General features: G+C 38.9%; 2 protein-coding genes across 2 annotated transcripts; one reads left to right on the top strand and one right to left on the bottom strand.

Annotated features, from left to right (window-relative positions):
• Window positions 1-1,384: 1,384 nt before the first annotated feature.
• On the top strand, window positions 1,385-6,084 carry LOC112190236 (4-coumarate--CoA ligase 1). Its single transcript, XM_024329662.2, has 5 exons — window positions 1,385-2,449; window positions 3,768-3,966; window positions 4,599-4,812; window positions 4,984-5,086; window positions 5,709-6,084. Exons 1-5 carry the CDS (start codon window positions 1,454-1,456, stop codon window positions 5,826-5,828), a joined length of 1,632 nt encoding a protein of 543 aa, XP_024185430.1. The 5' UTR covers window positions 1,385-1,453; the 3' UTR covers window positions 5,829-6,084.
• A 5,481-nt stretch (window positions 6,085-11,565) lies between these two features.
• Window positions 11,566-12,431, bottom strand: LOC112186604. Its single transcript, XM_024325068.2, has 2 exons — window positions 12,284-12,431; window positions 11,566-11,851 (listed from the first exon to the last, which is right to left on the bottom strand). Exons 1-2 carry the CDS (start codon window positions 12,394-12,396, stop codon window positions 11,605-11,607), a joined length of 360 nt encoding a protein of 119 aa, XP_024180836.2. The 5' UTR covers window positions 12,397-12,431; the 3' UTR covers window positions 11,566-11,604.
• Between the last annotated feature and the right edge of the window lie 9,365 nt (window positions 12,432-21,796).

Genomic DNA, 21,796 nt, shown 5'->3' with positions numbered 1-21,796 from the left:
GGTCGCCGGAGCCCGAGGCCGGCCGCTGGTCACCAGAGCACAGCAAGGTGGAGGATAACTTTTCTCTCTAAGTGAGAAAGAAGGAGAGGGCAAAAAAGTCCCAAAAATTAATAAAAAAGAATTAATTGGGTAAAAGGGAAATAATCCCTTAGAGTGTTTTGGGTAAACGGGGTTAAAAAACAGTTAGTGGAGCAAGTGGGCAATTTTAAAGCAGAAATTGGGTAAATGTTCATTTCCCCTAAATTGATCAATGGGTGTTGCACTATTATGATTTGGGTAGATATATTATGCATGTGGAATTGAAAATAAAAATTTATATTTGCTTACATGACATAATACTTAGGATTGAGGCTACAAATCTTAGGCCTCATTGAAGCCCATATCATTGCCCTTATTTAATACAATTTGCATGTAGGTTGATATATAACTAATGTAGGCGTTTCCATAAATTTAGTTTCAAATTGGGGTTGATTTATGGTTACCCTCAATAGACGAGAATAAGTAACCTCTTTCCTCATGCATTTCACCCTTTCCTTGCCAATATAACAGTCCCGAAATACAAGCAAACATTCCAAACAAAACGACAGAAGCAATGCTCTTTGTGTGACTAATACGTTATGCTTCGTGCAATTTTGGGATAAAACCCTCAACACAAAAAGCTATTGGGCTAAGCTTCTACTTACAAACATAAAACGTTCTAAACAAGAAAGCTCTTGGTGGGAAATTGGAAACAAGTAGTCGCAGTTTATGGGTTCAAATCAAAACACTGTAGAAACAGTGGCATAGAAACGTAGTAGGTGAAGGGCAGCAACCCATGCTGGCACTGCGTTCTTTTACGTCATCCGAGTAGTAGGTAAAAGGCTCACTACTTAGTAAAGAAATGGAAAAGTATCTCAACGAAAATGGCATATACCCCACCACCACCGCCATCCAAAACCCACTCTCACCAACCCAGCGCCATCATAGGCACATCCTCATTCTTCCGCCCGATCCAATCACCAACCCCAGTCATTTATTTTTCCTTAAAATTTTGGGGCATAATTGCAAATTTTAGTGCCGGTAAGTAGCAACTTTATATTTCATTCTTGATGTTTGATATTGTCTTCGGTTGAAAAATACTCTTGTCGAGATTAGATTGGATGAGCTTGTCCGAAATAATTTTATTTTTATAAATTCTGCCTTGTATCTTCGTAATCTAAACATTTTAAATTACTGTTCAAAATTATTTTTATGACCAAAGTCTTGGCGGTTAATCACAAACACATTTTCTCATTTTCCACTTTCATACTTAAACAATTCTGTAATTCCATCTCAGTCCCTCCACCAACCCCAACACCTTTGTCACCTTTGCCCGCATTTGTGGATCAATATAAATCCCAATTGTCATCTCCTTCCGCCAGCAGCTCCACCAATTCCTCATTCCTCTATTTTTTTCATCACATCCCATCTCCCAATGGCAATCGAAACACCCCAAAGCGACATCATCTACCGATCCAAGCTCCCGGACATTCCCATTCCAAACCACCTCCCTCTCCATTCCTACATCTTCCAAAACAAATCCCACCTCAGCTCAAAGCCTTGCATCATCAATGGCACCACCGGCGAGATCCACACCTACGCCGATGTCGAGCTCACCGCCCGGAAAGTCGCCTCCGGTCTCAACAAGCTCGGCATCAAGCAAGGCGACGTCGTCATGCTCCTCCTCCCCAACACTCCCGAATTCGTCTTCACCTTCTTGGGAGCCTCCTTCCGCGGCGCCATGACCACCGCCGCCAACCCTTTCTTCACTCCGGCGGAGATCGCCAAACAAGCGAAAGCATCGAAAGCCAAGCTGATCATCACTCTCGCTATCTATTACGACAAAGTTAAAGAGTTGTCATGCGACGAAGTCAAGTTGATGTGCATTGACTCCCCGCCACCCGACTCGTCTTGTCTCCATTTCTCCGAACTGACTCAGTCCAATGAGGACGACGTGCCGGAAGTTGACATCAGCCCGAACGACGTCGTGTTGTTACCCTACTCGTCCGGCACGACGGGGCTGCCGAAAGGGGTGATGCTGACGCACAAGGGCTTGGTAACGAGCGTGTCTCAGCAGGTTGACGGAGAGAATCCGAACTTGTACTACAACAGCGACGACGTCGTTCTGTGTGTGCTGCCGCTGTTTCACATTTACTCGCTGAACTCGGTCTTGCTATGTGGGTTGAGAGCCGGAGCTGCCATTCTGGTGATGCAGAAGTTTGAAATTGTTTCTCTTTTGGAGCTCATGCAGAAGCATAGAGTTAGTGTTGCGCCGGTCGCGCCTCCGATTGTTCTGGCGATCGCGAAGTTTCCCGATCTCGACAAGTACGATTTGGGGTCGATAAGGGTGCTGAAGAGTGGAGGAGCACCGTTGGGGAAGGAGCTTGAAGACACAGTCAGAGCGAAATTTCCCAGTGTAACGCTTGGTCAGGTATGTTAAGCACCAACCTGTATTCTGTTGTAAAAATATATGTTAATCATATTCAAGGTCAAGACGACGTCAGGTGAGTTTTTGAATTAAGTTTTAGAGTCTACAGTCTAAAGTTGGAGATATATTAAAGGGTTATAGACGGGATTTAGAGCCGTGCGGAGAACTCGATAATAATTAAAAAATAAAATAGAAAAATCTCGCATTAAATATTAGGTTTAACCTGTCATAAATTTATTATACCGTCACATTTTCAGATAAAATCTTAAGAGCTCACGACCTCCAAGAAAACAGAAACTAAATTACTAAATCACTGTAAACCTTGTCACGTTTAAACTATTGAGTATTTCTAATTTAGAAATGAAAGATACATGGAAAGTTAGATATAAATTGTCTCATGTAAAATGGGGTGTAATCATATATGTCATGGCCTAAATGCGGTTGGTAGCCAACCAAAGAAGGGGAGACCAAAAAATTTATTGTTACCTTGTGTGGTACGTATTATATTTATATTTTCCACATAAAGAACTAAATTCAATCATGATCCTGGGGCTTACCTAACGTTTGAACAGTTGTTAAGGAAGGGAGACAAATATATGGAATAATATTGTAGGTGATGACATGACAATGAATGGTGACTGTTCAACATAAGAGGTGGCTTTTAGGATAATCAGATCTTTAAGCTGGCTAAAAGAAAGTTGTGAAGACGTATTATGACATGTTCTTAGATTTAATGATATAACTGTACTCACCAACTTTATTTTGGTGTATTGCTAGCATTTTCTTCAACCAAAAAGCCAAGATTTGGTCATTTTTCAACGTGAACTCATTTTAAATTTTTTATGTAACCAGTAAGAGTAAGATAGTGACATGCCTACTACTAGTATTTGATCATATATTTAGGAAAATTCTAGTGTACTTGTGGGTATGAGATACCCACATTTACAAAAGTGACAACAAATTTGTTGTCAGAGTGGTAATGTTGAGTCATATTTTGTGTAATCTTAGTTCTAATAATGGTAATTACACCTCTTACGACATTGTTACAAGCTTTTGAACAATTTCGTTGTCAATGTTGTAATTTTTGTTTAACTATATGTAAATAGTGTAAATGAATATGGTAACTTTTGTTCTCAATGTTGTAATTTTGGTTCAAATAATTGTAATTTTTTATTCAAATAGTTGTAAATGTGTGCATGAGATACCCACAAGTACCATAGTTTGTCCCATATATTTGATAAGTTTAGAATTAGTGGTGTTGTTGTATAGGAGGTCGGAGAGGGATGATTGAAAATTTGACCTAATCTGATGTTACTTTCAGGGGTATGGGATGACGGAGGCAGGACCGGTTTTGACAATGTCATTGGCATTTGCAAAAGAACCCTTTGAGGTAAAACCAGGTGGGTGCGGAACTGTGGTCAGAAATGCAGAAATGAAGATCGTAGACCCTGAAACTGGTGCCTCTTTGCCGCGCAACCAGCCTGGAGAGATTTGCATCAGAGGTCACCAAATCATGAAAGGTATATTGTTACTACACATACATATAACAACACCTTCCATGCACATCTTTGAATAATTATAAATAATTTGATTAAGAGAATCCTGAATTCTTAGGGAGAAGATATGCCACATTTGAGTACAACATTCTTGCTCATGAATATTCACATATCCTGTTTTGGTGGCTACTCAAAATTATAGGCCATATTTTCTTTAATAGCTGAATTGGCGAGTACCTCAAACATTCATAAAATTCATTTCATAGATAAATTATTATAGAGAACTTCTATACTGATATAAGCATTTGATGCTCCGGTTTTAACAATTCAAAAGTCTGAAACATTCAATGCTCCGAGCATAGTGAATTTTAATATTATTTGTTAATCAAAGAAGATAAAATATCATTATCATTCACTGTCTCCATATGAACCCCACCAAAGAAGGAAAATATGAGTGGAGAAAAAGATTGAGGAGTTAACCCTTATTTTGTTTTCTTAAAATAAAATCAAAAAGTAAAAAAGCTTGTTATCATGAACCGGCCAACTTTTTTCTCTTTTTTGGGCCAATATTTTTTGTTATTCAAATGATTGTTATAATGTCAATGCCAAAAAAAAAAAATGATTGTTATAATGACTAGTGACTTTCAATTGTTCAGGTTACCTTAATGATCCGGAGGCCACAAGCACAACGATAGACAAGGAAGGATGGCTACACACAGGTGACATAGGCTTCATTGATGATGATGAAGAGCTCTTCATTGTTGATCGACTGAAGGAGATTATCAAATACAAAGGATTTCAGGTGGCTCCTGCTGAGCTTGAAGCCTTGCTCGTCACCCATCCTAACATTTCTGATGCCGCAGTTGTCTCGTAAGTCATATAACTTTTGATTGAGACGTTTTATATAATTGGCACATACAATAGCTTCTTTGACATTAATCACATTATGATGTTATAGCTTAAGCTATATGATAAGACGTATATGTTTTCTAGGTCTATAATTTACATTAACAATGTGGGCAAATTAATTTATAATTTCAGAATGAAGCATGATGCTGCTGGCGAGGTTCCGGTTGCCTTTGTGGTGAGGTCAAACGGATCTCAGATCACTGAGGATGAAATCAAGCAATTTATTTCAAAACAGGTGAATATTGTTAGTAGTTTTAGTATTTCAAATTGTTTCCTATCTTTTCCGCATGCAATTTTTTTCCTCCTCATCTCTACAAGATAGAGACCTCACAGCCGACTACCTCATCAATCACATGGGTACAATCTTTTAAGGTTAAAGTCAGGAATGCAATGACGTATAAAATATATATATCATATACTATGCACGGAGTATCATTTATGCACTTAAATGTCTAAATTTAAAACGTTTGAATTCACAGCTCATTTTTTTGTCACTTAACAAAATTATCAGTTAAACATAATCATAAAAGTAGAAAATGTCTTTGCATTTTTATCACTCTATAACAAGGAAACTACACCAAGCAAATTGTCGACACTAAGTTGGTGTGCCATAATCATCCCAAATCTAACTAGGGGTAATGCTCTCCTTATCATCACATGTAAGTCAACTCACAACCACCCCAAAACTAGGTGCATATACATTGCACATCAAAAGTTTAAAACCCAATGTCCCAATATAAGAAGGAAAACAAGTATTAATGGTCTAAGTCTAACTTTGGGACAATGCTTGCCTTGCTTGCTACCTATGCATTTGAGTTGAGATCGAATCTAAATTGCCACTCATTAATGTTTTGCAGGTTATATACTACAAAAGAATAAATCGAGTATTCTTCATCGAAGCCATTCCCAAGTCACCATCTGGCAAGATCTTGCGGAAGGAGTTAAGAGCAAAGCTAGCTGCCGGCTCAGCAAATTGATAAATCTTGCCCTCTATATCTCAGTTAAGGGCTATGTATACCTACTAAAGGGCTTGTTATCTCTCTCTCTCTCTCTCTCTCTCTCTCTCTGTCTGTACTCTGGACTAAAAAGGTTGATTGAATTCATAATACTCTAAAGTCCTCAAATATTGAAATGAGGTTCCTCCTAAATTAATGTGAATTGGGAACTTTTTACAGACTTTATGTAAAAATCAATTGAAACTTTGAAACTATTGCCTTGAAAAATTCGATCTCATTTGCGTAATATACAGATACTCTATATACCCCATTCGATAATCTATATCACAATCACAAGCAAACTCTAGCTAACTTGGACTTTAGTACGAAAACTGTTGTAACCTTAATGCAAGTTTACTTACAAAGAAAGAATCAGAAATTCGTGATGATAGAAGAGTCGCATATTCGTTTTCAAAAAAGAAGAGTCACATATTAAGAAAAGGCATATGACTCTATACCTTTTCCCTCTCGTTTGTGACAAGTAAACACGTTATGTACACAACTTCACTTCTTTAAGGTGTCTGTGACTAAAACAATGAGATATCATAATTCTGACTTCCAAGTGTGAAACTCCTACCGATTTTTTCCATATAGATCATATATGCCGAGTTAGATTTATGATGCGAAGTTGAACAAATAGTAGAAAAGAATACTTTGATTTAGGGTTTTCAATAATAATTCTATTCATCCCACAAAGGGGTATATATACAATGATAAGATGAGTAGTCTAACCCTAATAGGAAACAATCATTCCTATAATTACATGATAACCTAAATTATGATTACATAAGATTTACAGATATTCTACACTCCCCCTCAAGTTGGTGCATAGATATCTATCATGCCCAACTTGTCAACTGAGCTATCGAATTGCTTCCTGGACACTCCTTTAGTAAGAACATCAGCTAACTGCTCCTCTGAGTTTACAAATGGAAAACGAATAACCTTTCTGTCAAGATTTTCTTTAATAAAATGACGGTCAACCTCCACATGCTTTGTCCTATCATGCTGAACTGGATTATGTGCAATCTCAATTGCAGCTTTATTATCACAATGCAAATTCATAGGTTGTCTAAGCTTGTAACCTAGATCTTTCAGGACATTACGAATCCATAACATTTCACAGACTCCATGTGCCATACCTCGAAATTCAGCTTCTGCACTTGATCTAGCCACAACTTTCTGTTTTTTGCTACGCCAAGTGACAAGGTTCCCTCCTACAAAAGTGAAGTACCCAGATGTAGAACGCCTGTCAGTTTTATCACCAGCCCAATCTGCATCTGTGTATCCCTCAACTTCCAATTCATCATTTTTCTCAAACAGTAATCCTTTACCTGGCGCCATCTTCAAATACCTCAAAATCCGAAAAACTGCATCCATATGTTCTTCACTAGGACAATGCATAAACTGACTGACAACACTCACAGCATAAGCAATATCAGGTCTAGTATGTGAAAGATAAATCAATCTTCCTACAAGACGTTGATACCTTCCTTTATCAGTTGGAATTTGATCAGGATAAATGGTAAGTCTGTGATTCATCTCAATGGGTGTCTCAATTGGACTGCAGTCTAGCATCCCCGTTTCAGTAAGTAAGTCAAGAACATACTTCCTCTGTGACAGTGAAATTCCCTTCTTAGACCTCGCAACTTCAATACCCAGAAAATACTTCAGTTGCCCCAGATCCTTCATTTCAAACTCCTTTGACAGATACTTTTGTAACTCATTCATCTCTTTCGGATCATCCCCTGTAACAATCATGTCATCAACATACACAATAAGAGCTGTAATCTTACCATTCTTGCGCTTGATAAACAAGGTATGGTCAGAATTGCTCTGTCTGTACCCAAAGGCTCTCATGGACTTTGAAAATCTCCCAAACCAGGCTCTTGGAGATTGCTTCAGGCCATACAAAGACTTCTTCAATTTACACACCTTGCCAACTTCACTTGGGTAATTCTTAACACCTGGGGGCACATCCATGTACACTTCTTCTTCCAAATTCCCATTAAGAAACGCATTCTTCACATCAAACTGGTGTAAGGGCCAATCTTTGTTTGCTGCAAGTGAGATCAGAATCCGAACAGTATTGATCTTTGCCACAGGTGCAAAAGTCTCCTCATAATCAATCCCATAACGTTGTGTGTATCCTTTGGCAACCAACCTCGCCTTGTATCTATTAATAGTTCCATCTGCATTAAGCTTCACAGTAAATACCCAACGACACCCTACAGTCTTCTTTCCAACCGGCATAGGTACTAGCTCCCATGTTGCATTCTTTTGAAGAGCTTCCAATTCTTCATTCATCGCCTTGGTCCATTTTGGATCCGTCAATGCATCCTGCACGTTACTAGGAATAGATACAGTAGATAATTGATCAATAACAAGTGCATGTGACCCAGAAATCCTATGGTTAGACATAAAATTAGCTATAGGGTATTTAGCTTTGGCTTTGATATCTGGTTCATATTGTTTCTTAGGAATTCCCTTTGCAACCCTTTGTGATTTCCTAGGTTCGACACTTTCTAACCCAGAAGATTCATTAAAGTTTAGGGGTACCTGAGGAGGATCATTCTGACCAGAATCTTCAGTTGGTGATGCAGAAGGGGAAATATCTTGTGTGTGAGCTTCAGATACGTCATGATTTTGATTCAAACTATCCAGAAAAGTCGTCTCTTCTGACTCGGAATTCACAACACTCTGTTCGGCAGTTACATTTTCTGACTCGGAATTCACAACATTCTGTTCGGCAGTTACATTTTTTGTTTCGGAATTTACAACACTCTGTTCGGCAGTTGCATTGTCTATTTCGGAATTCACAATGCTCTGTTCGGCAACTGCATTTTCTGTTTCCAAATTTCTACCCTCAAATGTATCCTCCAAATTTTCCAAGTCTTCAAAGACATCAAAATCAATGATAGAACAACGAGGGTTCCCTTCACAACCTCTCTCCCCCTGAAGGGAAGACTGAGTAGCTCCCCCTGAGTAATAAGGCTCGGATTCACGAAAAGCAACATCAAGAGAGACATGTAAAGTGCCAGTAAGGGGATCATAACATCGATAACCCTTCTGGAAGTCAGCATAACCAACAAAGATACACTTACGGGCACGGGGATCAAGCTTGCTGCGTTGAGGCTTGGGAATATGAACATAGGCTGTGCACCCAAACACCCGGGGCTCCAAATTAGGCATAGAAGGGATGGTCAAAAATGTATGAAGCTTCTGATGAGGATTCTGAAACTCAATCACCCGTGAAGGAGTACGGTTGATAAGATATGCTGCAGATTTTACTGCCTCTCCCCAATAGGACCGAGGTACATTCATGCCAAATAAGGAAGCACGAACAACTTCCATCAACTGCCTGTTCTTCCGTTCTGCTAATCCATTCTGTTGAGGAGTATAAGAATTGGAGGTTTGATGACGAATTCCATGTGACCGGCAAAACTCAATCATAGGGCCATTCACAAACTCTCCACCATTGTCAGACTGAAACACTCTGATGGATTGTTGATACTGAGTTGCCACCATGTTGTGAAATTCGATAAACATTCCAAATACATCACTCTTATTCTTCAGTAATGACACCCATGTCATGCGAGTGCAATCATCAATAAATGTTACAAAATATCGAGCTCCAGAAAGAGAAGGAATCTTTGCAGGACCCCAGACATCAGAGTGAATTTTCATAAAAGGAACAGGACTTTTATTAAGACTTGGTGAATATGAAATACGGTGGCTCTTGGCCAGTTCACAAATGTCACAATGGAAATCCAAATCACTGACAACCGAAAACAAATGAGGTTGAAGTTAAGATAACTAAAAGATAGATGACCTAAACGGCGATGCCATAACCATACTGCTTCCTTTGCATTCTCTACCCCATTAATCTGATTAGCTTGCCCCAAAAGATGCTTCTGGTTTTCTCCAGTCTCTGTCAGATCCAGGTAGTATAATTTTCCCCTTCTAACACCATAACCAAGAATCCGCCGAGTCAGAATGTCCTGAAAAACACAGAAAGATGGATAGAAGGTCACAATACATGCAAGTGCTAAAATAATCTGACCAACAGATAGGAGATTATAAGCTAGTGAGGGAACAACTAGGACAGATTCAAGGGTTAAGGTATCAGATACAACAATAGAACCTTCTCCGATGACCGGAGTTGGAGTACCATCAGCAGTAGAGACAATATTTTGAGAGGAACGTCTAAGGTTTTTCACAAGACTAGGGTCATTGGTCATATGATCAGATGCACCTGTATCAATTATCCATGTATTATTCAGAGTAGCCTTACCCTTCATACCTGACTGCGCTACATTAGCGGAGGCATTGTTGAGATGCTCTTCCTCTGTAGTAGCAATAGCCGCCTTGCCCTGATTCTTTCGAGGTTTCCTGGTGAAGTCCCACCAATCAGGGTAGCCAATCACTTCATAGCACCGCTCCTTGGTATGACCTACTTCCCCACAGACAACACATTTTTTGTTTGCGTATGGGTTTGGTTTGTCATGAGGACGGCGTGGAGAAGGACCTGAGAAGCCTGGAGGAGGACCTGGTCGGCGTTGAACGGCCATAACAGAAGATTCGGTAGGTACCGAACGCCCCATAGCTTGTTTCTCTGATTGCACCTTGCGAATGTAAGCATAGCTCTGCTCCAAGGAGAATTTAGGCTCCTTGCGTAGGATTTCTCCACGCACCTGATCATACTCTGGGTCAAGTCCACTCAAAAATAAGTGAACACGCATCCGGGACATTGCTGAAGTTTCTTGAACAACAGCTGCAACATTATCATGTTGAGAGGCCACCCTTTGATCAATCTCCTGGAACATTGCCACTAACTCATTGTAGTAGGTCGGAATGGGCCTTCCATTCTGCTTTGCTTCAAAACACTTTTTATTCAACTCAAATATTCGGGTTTCATCAGAATCATCATAAAAGGTTTTCTCTACAGCTTCCCAAATATCTTTCGCAGTAGGAAGACGAATATACCTGTTCATGAGAGAGGATTCCATGGAGTCAATTAGCCAACTTTTCACCTTTTCATTGTCCGTGGCCCAAGCTTCATACTCTGTAGAATTCATGGCTGGTTCAGCCTTTACTCCAGTCAGATAACCAACCTTCCCTCGTGCTCCAATGCGCATTCTCATAAGAGGAGCCCATATGGTGTAGTTGGATTCATTCAAGACAACACTTGTGGGGAAAGCAGAGTTGTCTTGTTGGGTGGTGTAGTGGTGATGGATGATCGGTGAGGATGACACCATTGTCTTCTCGGGATTTGACTGTTCGCCTTCAATTGTAGGTCCGGCCATTGAGGAATTTGGGGTTTGTTTGATTTTTTTTCAGGTTTGGTTTTTCTAGGGTTTCAGAAAAATTCAGGGATGGCTTGATTTTAATGGTGGTGGTACGCAGCGGTTTGTGGTGTGCTTTGGGATTCAGGATTCAGGATTCAGGGTTCAAAGGATGCAGGCAAGTTCAAAGGATTGAACCTGCTCTGATACCAAGTAGAAAAGAATACTTTGATTTAGGGTTTTCAATAATAATTCTATTCATCCCACAAAGGGGTATATATACAATGATAAGATGAGTAGTCTAACCCTAATAGGAAACAATCATTCCTATAATTACATGATAACCTAAATTATGATTACATAAGATTTACAGATATTCTACACAAATTTCTCTTGATCAAGGATGTGGCATGCATTTGCATTTTATTTATATAGATATTATGTATTCAATAATCTGGGTCAAAGGAAATTAGTTAAGTGAACCAATTGACACCCATATCCCTGCCAGCTGCTGGAGAAATTTCGTCCATCACTTTCTCTTGGCCTTTGGGGTAATAAATCCCAGTCCTCTCATGGGGAACCCAGGAAATATTGCCATCATTTTCTGATCCCATACCCATATGGCTCTTGTTCTTCATTTCATCACCTTCAAACTTCCTGGTTTCTCTTATCATATCCGCGGAAGTGCTTTTCTTGTGGAAAGCTTTTCGCCCCACCGGCCTGCACATAAATGTGTTAGCTAGAGCATATAGCAATGTATATTATAGATTTTTCGCTTTTACCACAATTTCCTAGAGTTGCTATTTTAAAATATTTGGTTTTAATTGTTTAGTCGGTCGCACTAATGATCAGTTGATTTTGAGTTACGTGCTCAGCATTTCACAATGCATGAGTTACAAAAATATCAAGTCTAGTTCTACAACTAATTTGGCTACCTGTAATCCAGGTCACCCAATTTACTCGAATCAGCTTCTCCTACTGTAATTTAGTGATGTGTTGTAGCTGTGTGCGACCAGACATGAAAGATCCTAAATCTATTCCAACTTCTCAGGCATCTCCGAAACCAAAATCCTAAATATCCTCGCAACACATTTGTTAAAAGCATGAACGATCCATATGTAAGTGATGTAAATAGCTAGCTAGAATGCTTACTTGAAAAACATGGTGTTCATGGTCTGTGCTCCTCTCGCAAAGACCGTTGCCATTTCTCTACCACTGTGTTTTTCAAAGCCAGGATAGTCCACTTGTATTTTTGCTGCTTTCATTGCATGTAGTTGGATTTCATGTATATAGGGTTGGAGTGGATAACAGGACCATACCTTATTATCCATTTCTCTCTTCCCAATGGAGGATTTTGTTATGGGACCGTTACAGCATGTGCGTCATTTTCTAGTTGAAGATATAAAGATATAGAGGTTCTGGATGACCATATACGCTTGATCTATCGATTAAATACTCCATTCCCTCAACTATGGACTCTGATTTTGGACCATGTATACTCCATTCAATCAATTATAGTTTATGGCTGACCAAATAAAGCAAAATTGACAAAAACCAAATACAAGGATGGGCATATGTACATGTCATATAGACATATAAGGTTGAACAACATCAGCAACTGATGTTCTCTAGGGTTAGCCTCCTAGGGTTTCAAGAAATAAATTAGGGTTAGTGCTTGGTTCTGTTCCATTGCTCCTCTAGTAGTGTTAGGTTATAGATTTTGGTCTTAATCTTAGAATGATGTTACATTTTAGGTTGCCCCAATTATACTTCATTTGGTTTCGGCCATAGGGTCCCTAAGAATGGCTCAATCTCATCGTAGCCCTTTCTTTTGGATGAGTTTAGGGATGGCAATGGGGAGGGTAGGGTAAGGGGATTAAATTACCATCCCCATACCCGACTTCATTCCCCATCCTCTTACCCTCCCCAATCTCCGTTAACAATATTACTAATTTATTATATAAAATCAAACATCAACATAAAATAAATTTTTTTATTTCAATCAAACAAAAACAAATATAAGTCTCGCTTAAAAAAAAACAATAAAAGTCTACATTTGTTAAAGGAAAAACATATTGTGTGCCTTCGTCAAAGCAACTGACGGAGAGGGAATCAAGGAATCAGTGTTTACCATCAATCAACACAATTATAGATCAATCAGCATTCAATGTATTTAATGTAATTAATATTTCCGTTGTAACTCTATCCCTATATAAAGGGACTATGAAATGAAATGAGTAGACCAATTCCAATCCATTTTTATTTTTACACGTTATCAGCACGCTCAGAGCCAATAGCCAAAAAAAAAATCTAGTTTTCTAGTTTATTTCAGTCGAAAAAAAAAAACCTAGAAGAAAAATAAAACTTTTTTCTTCTTCTTTCTGCCGCCACCAAACAAACAAAAAAAAAAATTGCAGATCGATCAGCCGGCCTCATCCTTCCTGGCCACGAGGCCTTGGTCTGGGCGATCAGCCCGCCCACCAGCATACCCACTCGCGCTACCCCCCTCCGCGTCTGCTAAGCTGCCTGCAACAGCAACCCACCCATCGCTGCTACAGCAACCCAGCCGGCAAACCTGCAGCCCACCAATCCTAGCGGCCACCGATCCCAGCGCATAGCCCATCCCCGTCCGGCCTCCTCCCCACCTTGCAGCAGCCCACACGAGCCCAGCTCAAGATCGAGCCTTCGATCCAGCCTCCGCTACTGCCCCTTTCCTACTTGCCGGCGCAGCCTCCATCTGCAAACCACCACCTGTAACCCAGAAAACCAAACCAGCAGAAGGAGAGAGGAAAGAAGACGCAGAAGAAGAAGGGAGCGAGAAAAAAAATTAATAAAAACAAAGAAAAAATCGACCCGGGCCAAAGTAAGGACCCAATTCAAAAAAAAAAAAAAAAGGCCCAGAGAAAAAAAAAGTGCTAATTCTCAGCCCAACAAATCAACAGGCCCAGCAGAACCCGAAAAAAAAAAAAAAAAACATCGCTACGCAAGCTTGCATCAACACGCGCGTGCGCTAGGATTGTTTTTCTCGAAACCAAGTATATTCTCTTTTATTTTCATACTATGGTATATTTAATTATTTATAATTAGAATTTTTATTTTGAGCATGCTATTCTATTGCTTGTTATATATGTAATATATATTCGTGGAATCTAAAGCATGTGCACTTTATTTATATTTTCTATTTTAAAGCATGCTTTATATCTTATTGTTTATACCTTTATTATATTTTGTTATTAAGCATGTTTAATTAGATAATTTCGATCATTTTAAGCATGCCTTGTTTTTATGTTTTATATAATTATCTTTAAGCCATGATTATATATTTGATTTTTGAGCATGCCATATATATCTATATATGTTGTTATATATTATTTATGAAATTTTGAGCATGTTTTTATTTTATTTACGCTTATATAAATTATGTCTACGCATGCTTTGTATTTTACTATTGTTTACATTTTATTTTACGCATGCTATATTATTGCTATTATTATGTGTAGTATATAATTTGTTGTATATTTGTGAAATTTGAGCATGCCATGTAGTTTATTTTTATATGCTATATTTAAATGAGCTATGATTTTTTTTAATGCAACATATCAATACCATTTGGCCATGATAATGAAAATTCATGCGCATTATACACACACTTATGTGATAAAGTATTTTCACATAGCATCGAAAAAAAATGCGTGACCATTACGAATCTTGGTCTTGAAATCTAATTCATACGTTTGGAAAATAATTTACATGGATGTCTTTATGACTGCGTAATTTATATCTTCTCTCTTGTTTTATGTAGATGGCTGATCCAACTCGACCTGAGTTTGACATCTTGGACTCAGAAGGACTTGAGTACCATCGTTGGGTTTCCGATATGGAAACTGCCTTTGTGGCAAAAGACTACACTACCATCATTACTGATCCCAAAGATGATGAACTATCTAATAAGGTGAAAGCAGATGCCTTAATTTTTCTGAGGCGACATATTGATCCTAGCCTACGCTGGGAGTACCTTCAGTTGAAGACACCCAAAGCACTGTCGGATGCCCTTAAAGGACGTTTTGGGAACATTCACGATACTTTACTCCAAGGACTAGCTGTTCAGTGGAATGGAATCCGCTTGCTTGACTATAAAAAGGTCAATGACTTCAACAAGGACATGTTGCGCTTAAAGGCATGTCTCAATTTCTGTGGAAGGGAAATCACAGAAGATGATATGATCTGCAAGACTCTTACCACCTTTCCTAATTCAGCTTTTATACTAGCGAACCATTATCAGTTGGATTATGACAACAAAAGAATCACAACCTTCAATAAATTGATAAGCCTACTGCAAGTGGCTGAGAGACAAAATAAGATTCTCTTGAATAACAATGCCAGGCCCACTGGGACACAGAAAATTCCCGAGGCTAATTATGGAAAAATGAAAGGTGGAAGTAACTCCAATGCAAGGGGGTTTAGACGTGCTGATCCATACCCACGTGGCAACAATGCACCACGTGGAAAGGGACATGGGGATCATGGAAACAAGATGCCAAAAGAAAGAGTTGACAATGAACCATGCTATAGGTGTGGATTCATTGGGCATTGGTACAAGAATTGCTAAGCAAACAACAGAGTAGCAGCCAATTACAAGAGGTATAGGGAGTCTAAAGAACAAGTGGCTCACTATATGGAAGAAGGAGGTCATGACCTAGACGTCAACCTTACAGTTGCAGACTCCAATGGCAAAGAGGAACTTGCTAAGTCAATGGATGCTCTCAATCTTGACTGATCTGCTTTATTCATTTTATTTTCCAAAGACAGTTGTGAAGGCATAATGCCTCATTTTTAATTAGACTATTGTTTGGTCTTAAAGATTATTTTCAATCATGGATTGATGAATAAGATTTCTGAACAAAGACCCTTGATTTGCTTATCGTTGGCTTATTAATAAATTTTGAATTTTATTCTGAAGCACTGAATTTATTCAAATTTATTTCTATACACATATTTACATGGTTCGAAATAGCACTATCAAGATGTAAAGAAATACATCCAGAAAAAAGAAAAATTATTAGAATGAAAAGAATACCATTCTACGCAAATAGAAATACTCTAAAGAATATGAGTTATATTTTCTAAATACCTCCCATTTATTTGTAGGAATGAATGGAGGAGAACTTGAGTGCTTAGATGATAGTGGGACTACCCACACAATATTAAGAAATAGGCAATTATTCATTGAACTAATAGCCTATAAATTCCTCTGTGACTACGATGATTGGATTATCACAACTAACAAAATGGCGAGGAACTGCCAAATTTTTGCTGCCTAATGGCGCAACATTTCAAGTCACAGACGCTCTATATGCACCAAGAGCTAATCGAACCTTGTTAATGTTTCAAAGCTATTTGTGCCAACGATTATCCAGTAAAAACACACCGTGAGAATGGAACTGAATACCTTGATATTACATCTAATGACTGTGGAAGGCAACACATCTTAGAGAAACTTATGAGTCAATCTAGTGGACTGTACCTCACCAAGATTTGGATAATTGAATCCTATATTGTCACCAACAATGAAATGTGGGACCCTGACTCATACAGGCTTTTGCATGACTCATACCCGTATTTTTTAAAGAACTCACACGGACATCCCTTCTTTCGAGTGAAAAATGGGAGAAAAATCCGTCACACTGCAAGGTGTCGGTTCTAGTATTGCTCAAATGCAGTCATTGCATTCTGAAGTACCAGAAGCACTACCTCCCTCCTATTATGCCTCATTGACTATTTCAAAGGCACATCACTCGTTTTGCAAAGCCTGCTCTTTAGGAAAAACAGGATTGAGACCTTCCCATGCTAAAGATACAAAACAAAACATTCCATTCTTACAAAGGATACAAAGAAATGTCTGTGGACCTATCCATCCAGAATGCAGACCATTCAAGTATTTTATGGTTCTGGTGGATTCTTCGACAATATGGTCACATGTCGTTTTATTGTCCACCAGAAATGCTGCTATACTCCTAGCACAGATTATACTTTTAACGGCTCACCACCCTGATCACCCTATCAAGTCTATAAAGGCTTGATAATGCTAGAGAGTTTACATCAAAAGCATTTGATGATTATTGCATATCTATTTGGATCGATGTAGAGCATCATGTACCCCATGTGCATACAAAAAATGGTCTCGCAGAAGCCACCATCAAAAGGCTACAGATGGTGGCTAGGGCATCGGTTATGCGCACCAACCTGCCTATATCTGCATGGGGTTATGCAATAGTGCACGCAGCTTTACTTATTCATTTCAGACCCACAGATAGCCAACTATTATCTGAGTACCAGTTGGTAACTGGATATGAGCCTGACATTTCACACTTACGCATATCTGGTTGAGCAGTATATGTGCCTATTGTGCCCCCACAGGGCACTAAACTGGGTCCTCAGAGACGATTAAGTATTTATGTTGGATACGAATCCCCAACAATTATACGCTATTTGGAAACCTTGACAGGCGATCTCTCTACCGCTAGATTTGCGGATTGTCACTTTGATGAGACAGTCTTTCCGTCGTTAGGGGGAGATAGGAAAAAGGATTTTCCAAGGGAACGACAGGAATTGTCGTGGTTTGTCCCCACTCTGTCTCATTTTGATCCCCGCACTTCACAAAGTGAAAGTGAAGTGAAAAGAATAATCGATCTTCAGAACGTAGCAGATTCGATGCCTAATGTGTTTACTGATATCTTAAAAGTGACGAGATCACATATACCAGCTGCAAATGTGCCTGCAAGGTTAGAAGTCCCCAACAAGGGGCACGGTGCAGCAGATAGAGGCACTGCAACCGCACTAGGTGGAGGTGTGGTTGAGGCCGTGGCTCCCCAAGGAAGATGGGGAGGTCACTTGGTTCGATTGACACTCACCCAAGGAAGAAGAGGGTGAGTAAGGCACAAACAATCATCAATGTATAGAATCCCTCTCATGAGATTATCTCTGATATTAGTTATGTCCATGAATCAATACTGGAGGACGCTCCGATGTTTGAAATGATTCCAGAGAACAAAGAAATCTCAAAGGATTACGAGAGTACGTATGAGTTGATAGAAAGATCTTCCATACACATTGATGATATATAATGTTGCTCAAGGAATCATAAAGCACGATGATATCGAACCACGCTCTGTTGAAAAATGTCAATAAAGAGCAGATTGGCCTAAATGGAAAGAATCAATCCAGGTAGAATTAGATTCTCTGACAAAGAGACAGGTATTTGGTCAGGTAGTGCTAACCCCACCAAATGTAAAGCCTGTAGGACATAAATTAGTCTTTGTCAGAAAGCGTAATGAGAATAATGAAGTCCTGAGGTACAAGGCTCGCCTTGTGGCGCAAGGTTTCTCACAACGCCCTGGAATTGACTACGAGAAGACATACTTTCCCGTAATAGACGTTATAACGTTCCGCTACTTAGTTGGCTTAATAATTTCCAAATGACTGGAAATGCAGCTCATGGATGTGGTTACTGCATATCTCTATGGAGATCTAGATTCAGAGATATATATGAAAAGTGCCTAATGGCCTTACATTACCCAAGTCAAGTGACTCTAAACCACAGAGTGCATTTGCAATTAAATTGAAACGATCACTTTACGGATCAAAACAATCCAGGCGGATGTGGTATACCCGTCTAAGTGACTACTTGATTGGGAAGGGATATAAGAACGATGAATTATGCCCCTGCGCATTCATAAAGAAAACAAGTTCCGGATTGGCAATTGTAGCCGTATATGTCGATGATATGAACATAACAGGTACTCTTGATGAAATAAGAGAAACCGCGAGCTACTTGAAATCCGAATTTGAGATGAAGGATCTTGGGAAAACTTGATTCTATCTAGGTCTTGAACTAGAACACCGAGTTTGTGGAATATTAATCCACCAGTCTGCATATGTCCAAAAGTCAGGCGATATAACATGGACAAAGCACATCCTGCTAGCACTCCCATGATCGGTCGAAGTTTGGATGCAAGGAAAGATCCATCTCATCCAAAGGAAGATGACGAACAAGTGTTGGGAGCTGAAATTCCCTATCTAAGTGCAATAGGCGCATTATTGTACTTAGCCCAATTCACTCGACCAGACATTGCATTCTCAGTGAACTTGTTAGCTAGATTTAGCTCAGCGCCAACGCAGCGTCACTGGAATGGTATCAAGAACATTTTCGATACCTAAAAGGAACCATTGACTTAGGACTGTTCTTTCCCTACAGAGAGACAAGAGGGACCGCAGATGGAACTGCAATCCCTAAAGGAAATGTTGATGGCGAAAACGCCACTCACTACACTAAAACGCCAAATGACGTTTTGGTCGGTTTTGCTGATGCCGGATACATATCTGACCCACATATCGTTCCCAAACTGGTTATGTATTTACCAATGGGAACACGGCGATATTTTGGAGATCAACAAAGCAAACCCTTGTGGCTACCTCCTCAAACCACTCAGAGATCATTGTTGTACATGAGGCGGTTCGTGAGTGTATATGGTTAAGAGCTATCATTACACATATTCGAGGGACTAGTGGTTTGAGTTCTACCACTGAAGAGCCTACTTGCATTTATGAAGATAATGCAGCTTGCATCGAACAGATGAAGCTAAGATATATCAAGGGGATAATACAAAACACATATCGCCAAAGTTTTCATACAATCAGCAACAACAGACCCTCCTCAAGATTCAAGTGAATCAAGTAAGGTCTGAGGAGAATGTGGCAGATTTGTTCACCAAATCACTGCCTAAGGCCACAGTTGAGAGACATGTGAAAAGCATAGGAATGCGAAGACTTTCCAAACTCACTTGATTAATGTAAAGATCAGGGGGAGGTGTATACTTCAGGGGGAGTCTAACACACACATGTCATTCTCAAATGTAGAAGGTGCGTTGTGCTCTTTTCCTTCGACCAAGGTGTATTTTTGTCCCACAGGGTTTTTATTGTTACTTGGCAAGGTTTTTAGTGAGGCAACAACTCATGCACCATTTTGTCTTTGACTTGGCACAAGAGGGAGTGTTAAAGGAAAAACATATTGTGTGCCTTCGTTAAAGCAATTGACGGAGAGAGAATCAAGGAATCAGTGTTTACCATCAATCAGCACAATTATAGATCAATCAGCATTCAATGTATTTAATGTAATTAATATTTCCGTTGTAACTCTATCCCTATATAAAGGGACTATGAAATGAAATGAGTAGACCAATTCCAATCCATTTTTACTTTTACAACATTCGATAAAAAATTTCCACAATCAACTACTTAGTGTAACCTAACAACTTACTCATTCACTCGAACAAGGTGAATTGAATAATATCAAAAATATATTGACAGAATTTAAATATTGACAAAAATATGTAGTTTACATAGATATGTATATATATTTAAGATGGGCCTTTGTTTGGACTATTCAAGATGGGCCTTTGTTTGGGTTCTGTCTTCTGTTTGGATTCGTATTTGGGATCCAGGAGACTCTTTACGGATTCCTTTTGCTGCTATACTCTGGATTTGGAATTTTGGCTACCTAGGTAGAAGATTGCTCTCTACTCGATGTATTAATTTGTGTGGAGTGGGAAAGGTCGGTTACACTACCGCCGGTTACCTTGATAGAAGGTTACCCTCTATTCGACGTATATCTTTGCGTGGAAGTATGGTCGGCCATACTATTGGTACCGTTTTACATAGCCCGGATTATGTTCGGTGCTTCATCAAATGCTTAATTGCATCCCTTAATGCCCTTGTTAGGTTTTATTTCCGATGCATTGTTGCATCTAGTATTGTTCATGTTATTTTATTTTTGATGTAGTTTCTACATCTATAAGTTGTAATTTTTCTTATGATTATTATTAATATGGTGGTTGACAGTTTCCCTCAAAAAAAAAAAATATATATATATATATATATATTTTTTTAGATAATTCTTATTGGGTGGGTATGGGGATGAGGATCAAAATATCATCCCCACCCCGTACCCTATTTCAGAATTCGAATACTGGGGATCCCCATCCCTGTTACCCGATTTTCCCCAAATTTCTCCACATTAGGGTCAAATACCCGATGGGTACCCTACCCTATGGAGATTATTGCCATCCCTAGATGAGTTGTTCTTTGTAATGTTACCGACTTTGAATTAATTGATTGACACCTAAATTCTCTAATATATATATATATATATATATATATATATATATATATATATATATATATATATATATATAATCAGCAACTGTATTCCCTTGTGTAAAATATGTATATTTAACAAAGAAATTGGTTTCTTGATAATCAACCCGAGCAATTGATCCAAACTGACCTGAAAATTCTCCTTCCTTTAAGCTATTAAATTAAACTATGCAAAAAGGTTTTACTTCTGTCATGAGAAAGTTTGCATCTTTTATATGGAAAGTTATATGGTACATTAATGTACCAATACAATCAAGCCGACTAAATCTCATATAGAGGGAGATTGACTCCATGCATAATTAGACTGGCTTGACCTGATCTCATATTAGTCTATCTCTATAATCAGTATCGAGTTAGTCTACTTGGTATATCGATATAGTAATGTACCATAAATTAGCCTGTTTTACATTAGGATTTATGAAAGTGCTTATGTTCCCTAATTTTCATGATTGG

This window comes from Rosa chinensis, chromosome 2 (genome assembly GCF_002994745.2).
Source record: "Rosa chinensis cultivar Old Blush chromosome 2, RchiOBHm-V2, whole genome shotgun sequence".
Classification (NCBI taxonomy): domain Eukaryota; kingdom Viridiplantae; phylum Streptophyta; class Magnoliopsida; order Rosales; family Rosaceae; genus Rosa; species Rosa chinensis.
This window is presented reverse-complemented; position numbering and strand designations above follow the sequence as displayed.

Excerpts from the sequence above, each read along its gene's own strand:
- LOC112190236 (XM_024329662.2), top strand. The coding sequence starts at position 1,454 with ATGGCAATCGAAACACCCCAAAGCGACATCATCTACCGATCCAAGCTC. Across the intron at positions 3,967-4,598 it reads AGGTCACCAAATCATGAAAG|GTTACCTTAATGATCCGGAG; the intron begins GTATATTGTTAC and ends TCAATTGTTCAG. Across the intron at positions 5,087-5,708 it reads AGCAATTTATTTCAAAACAG|GTTATATACTACAAAAGAAT; the intron begins GTGAATATTGTT and ends AATGTTTTGCAG.
- LOC112186604 (XM_024325068.2), bottom strand. The coding sequence starts at position 12,396 with ATGAAAGCAGCAAAAATACAAGTGGACTATCCTGGCTTTGAAAAACAC. Across the intron at positions 11,852-12,283 it reads ATGAACACCATGTTTTTCAA|GCCGGTGGGGCGAAAAGCTT; the intron begins GTAAGCATTCTA and ends ATTTATGTGCAG.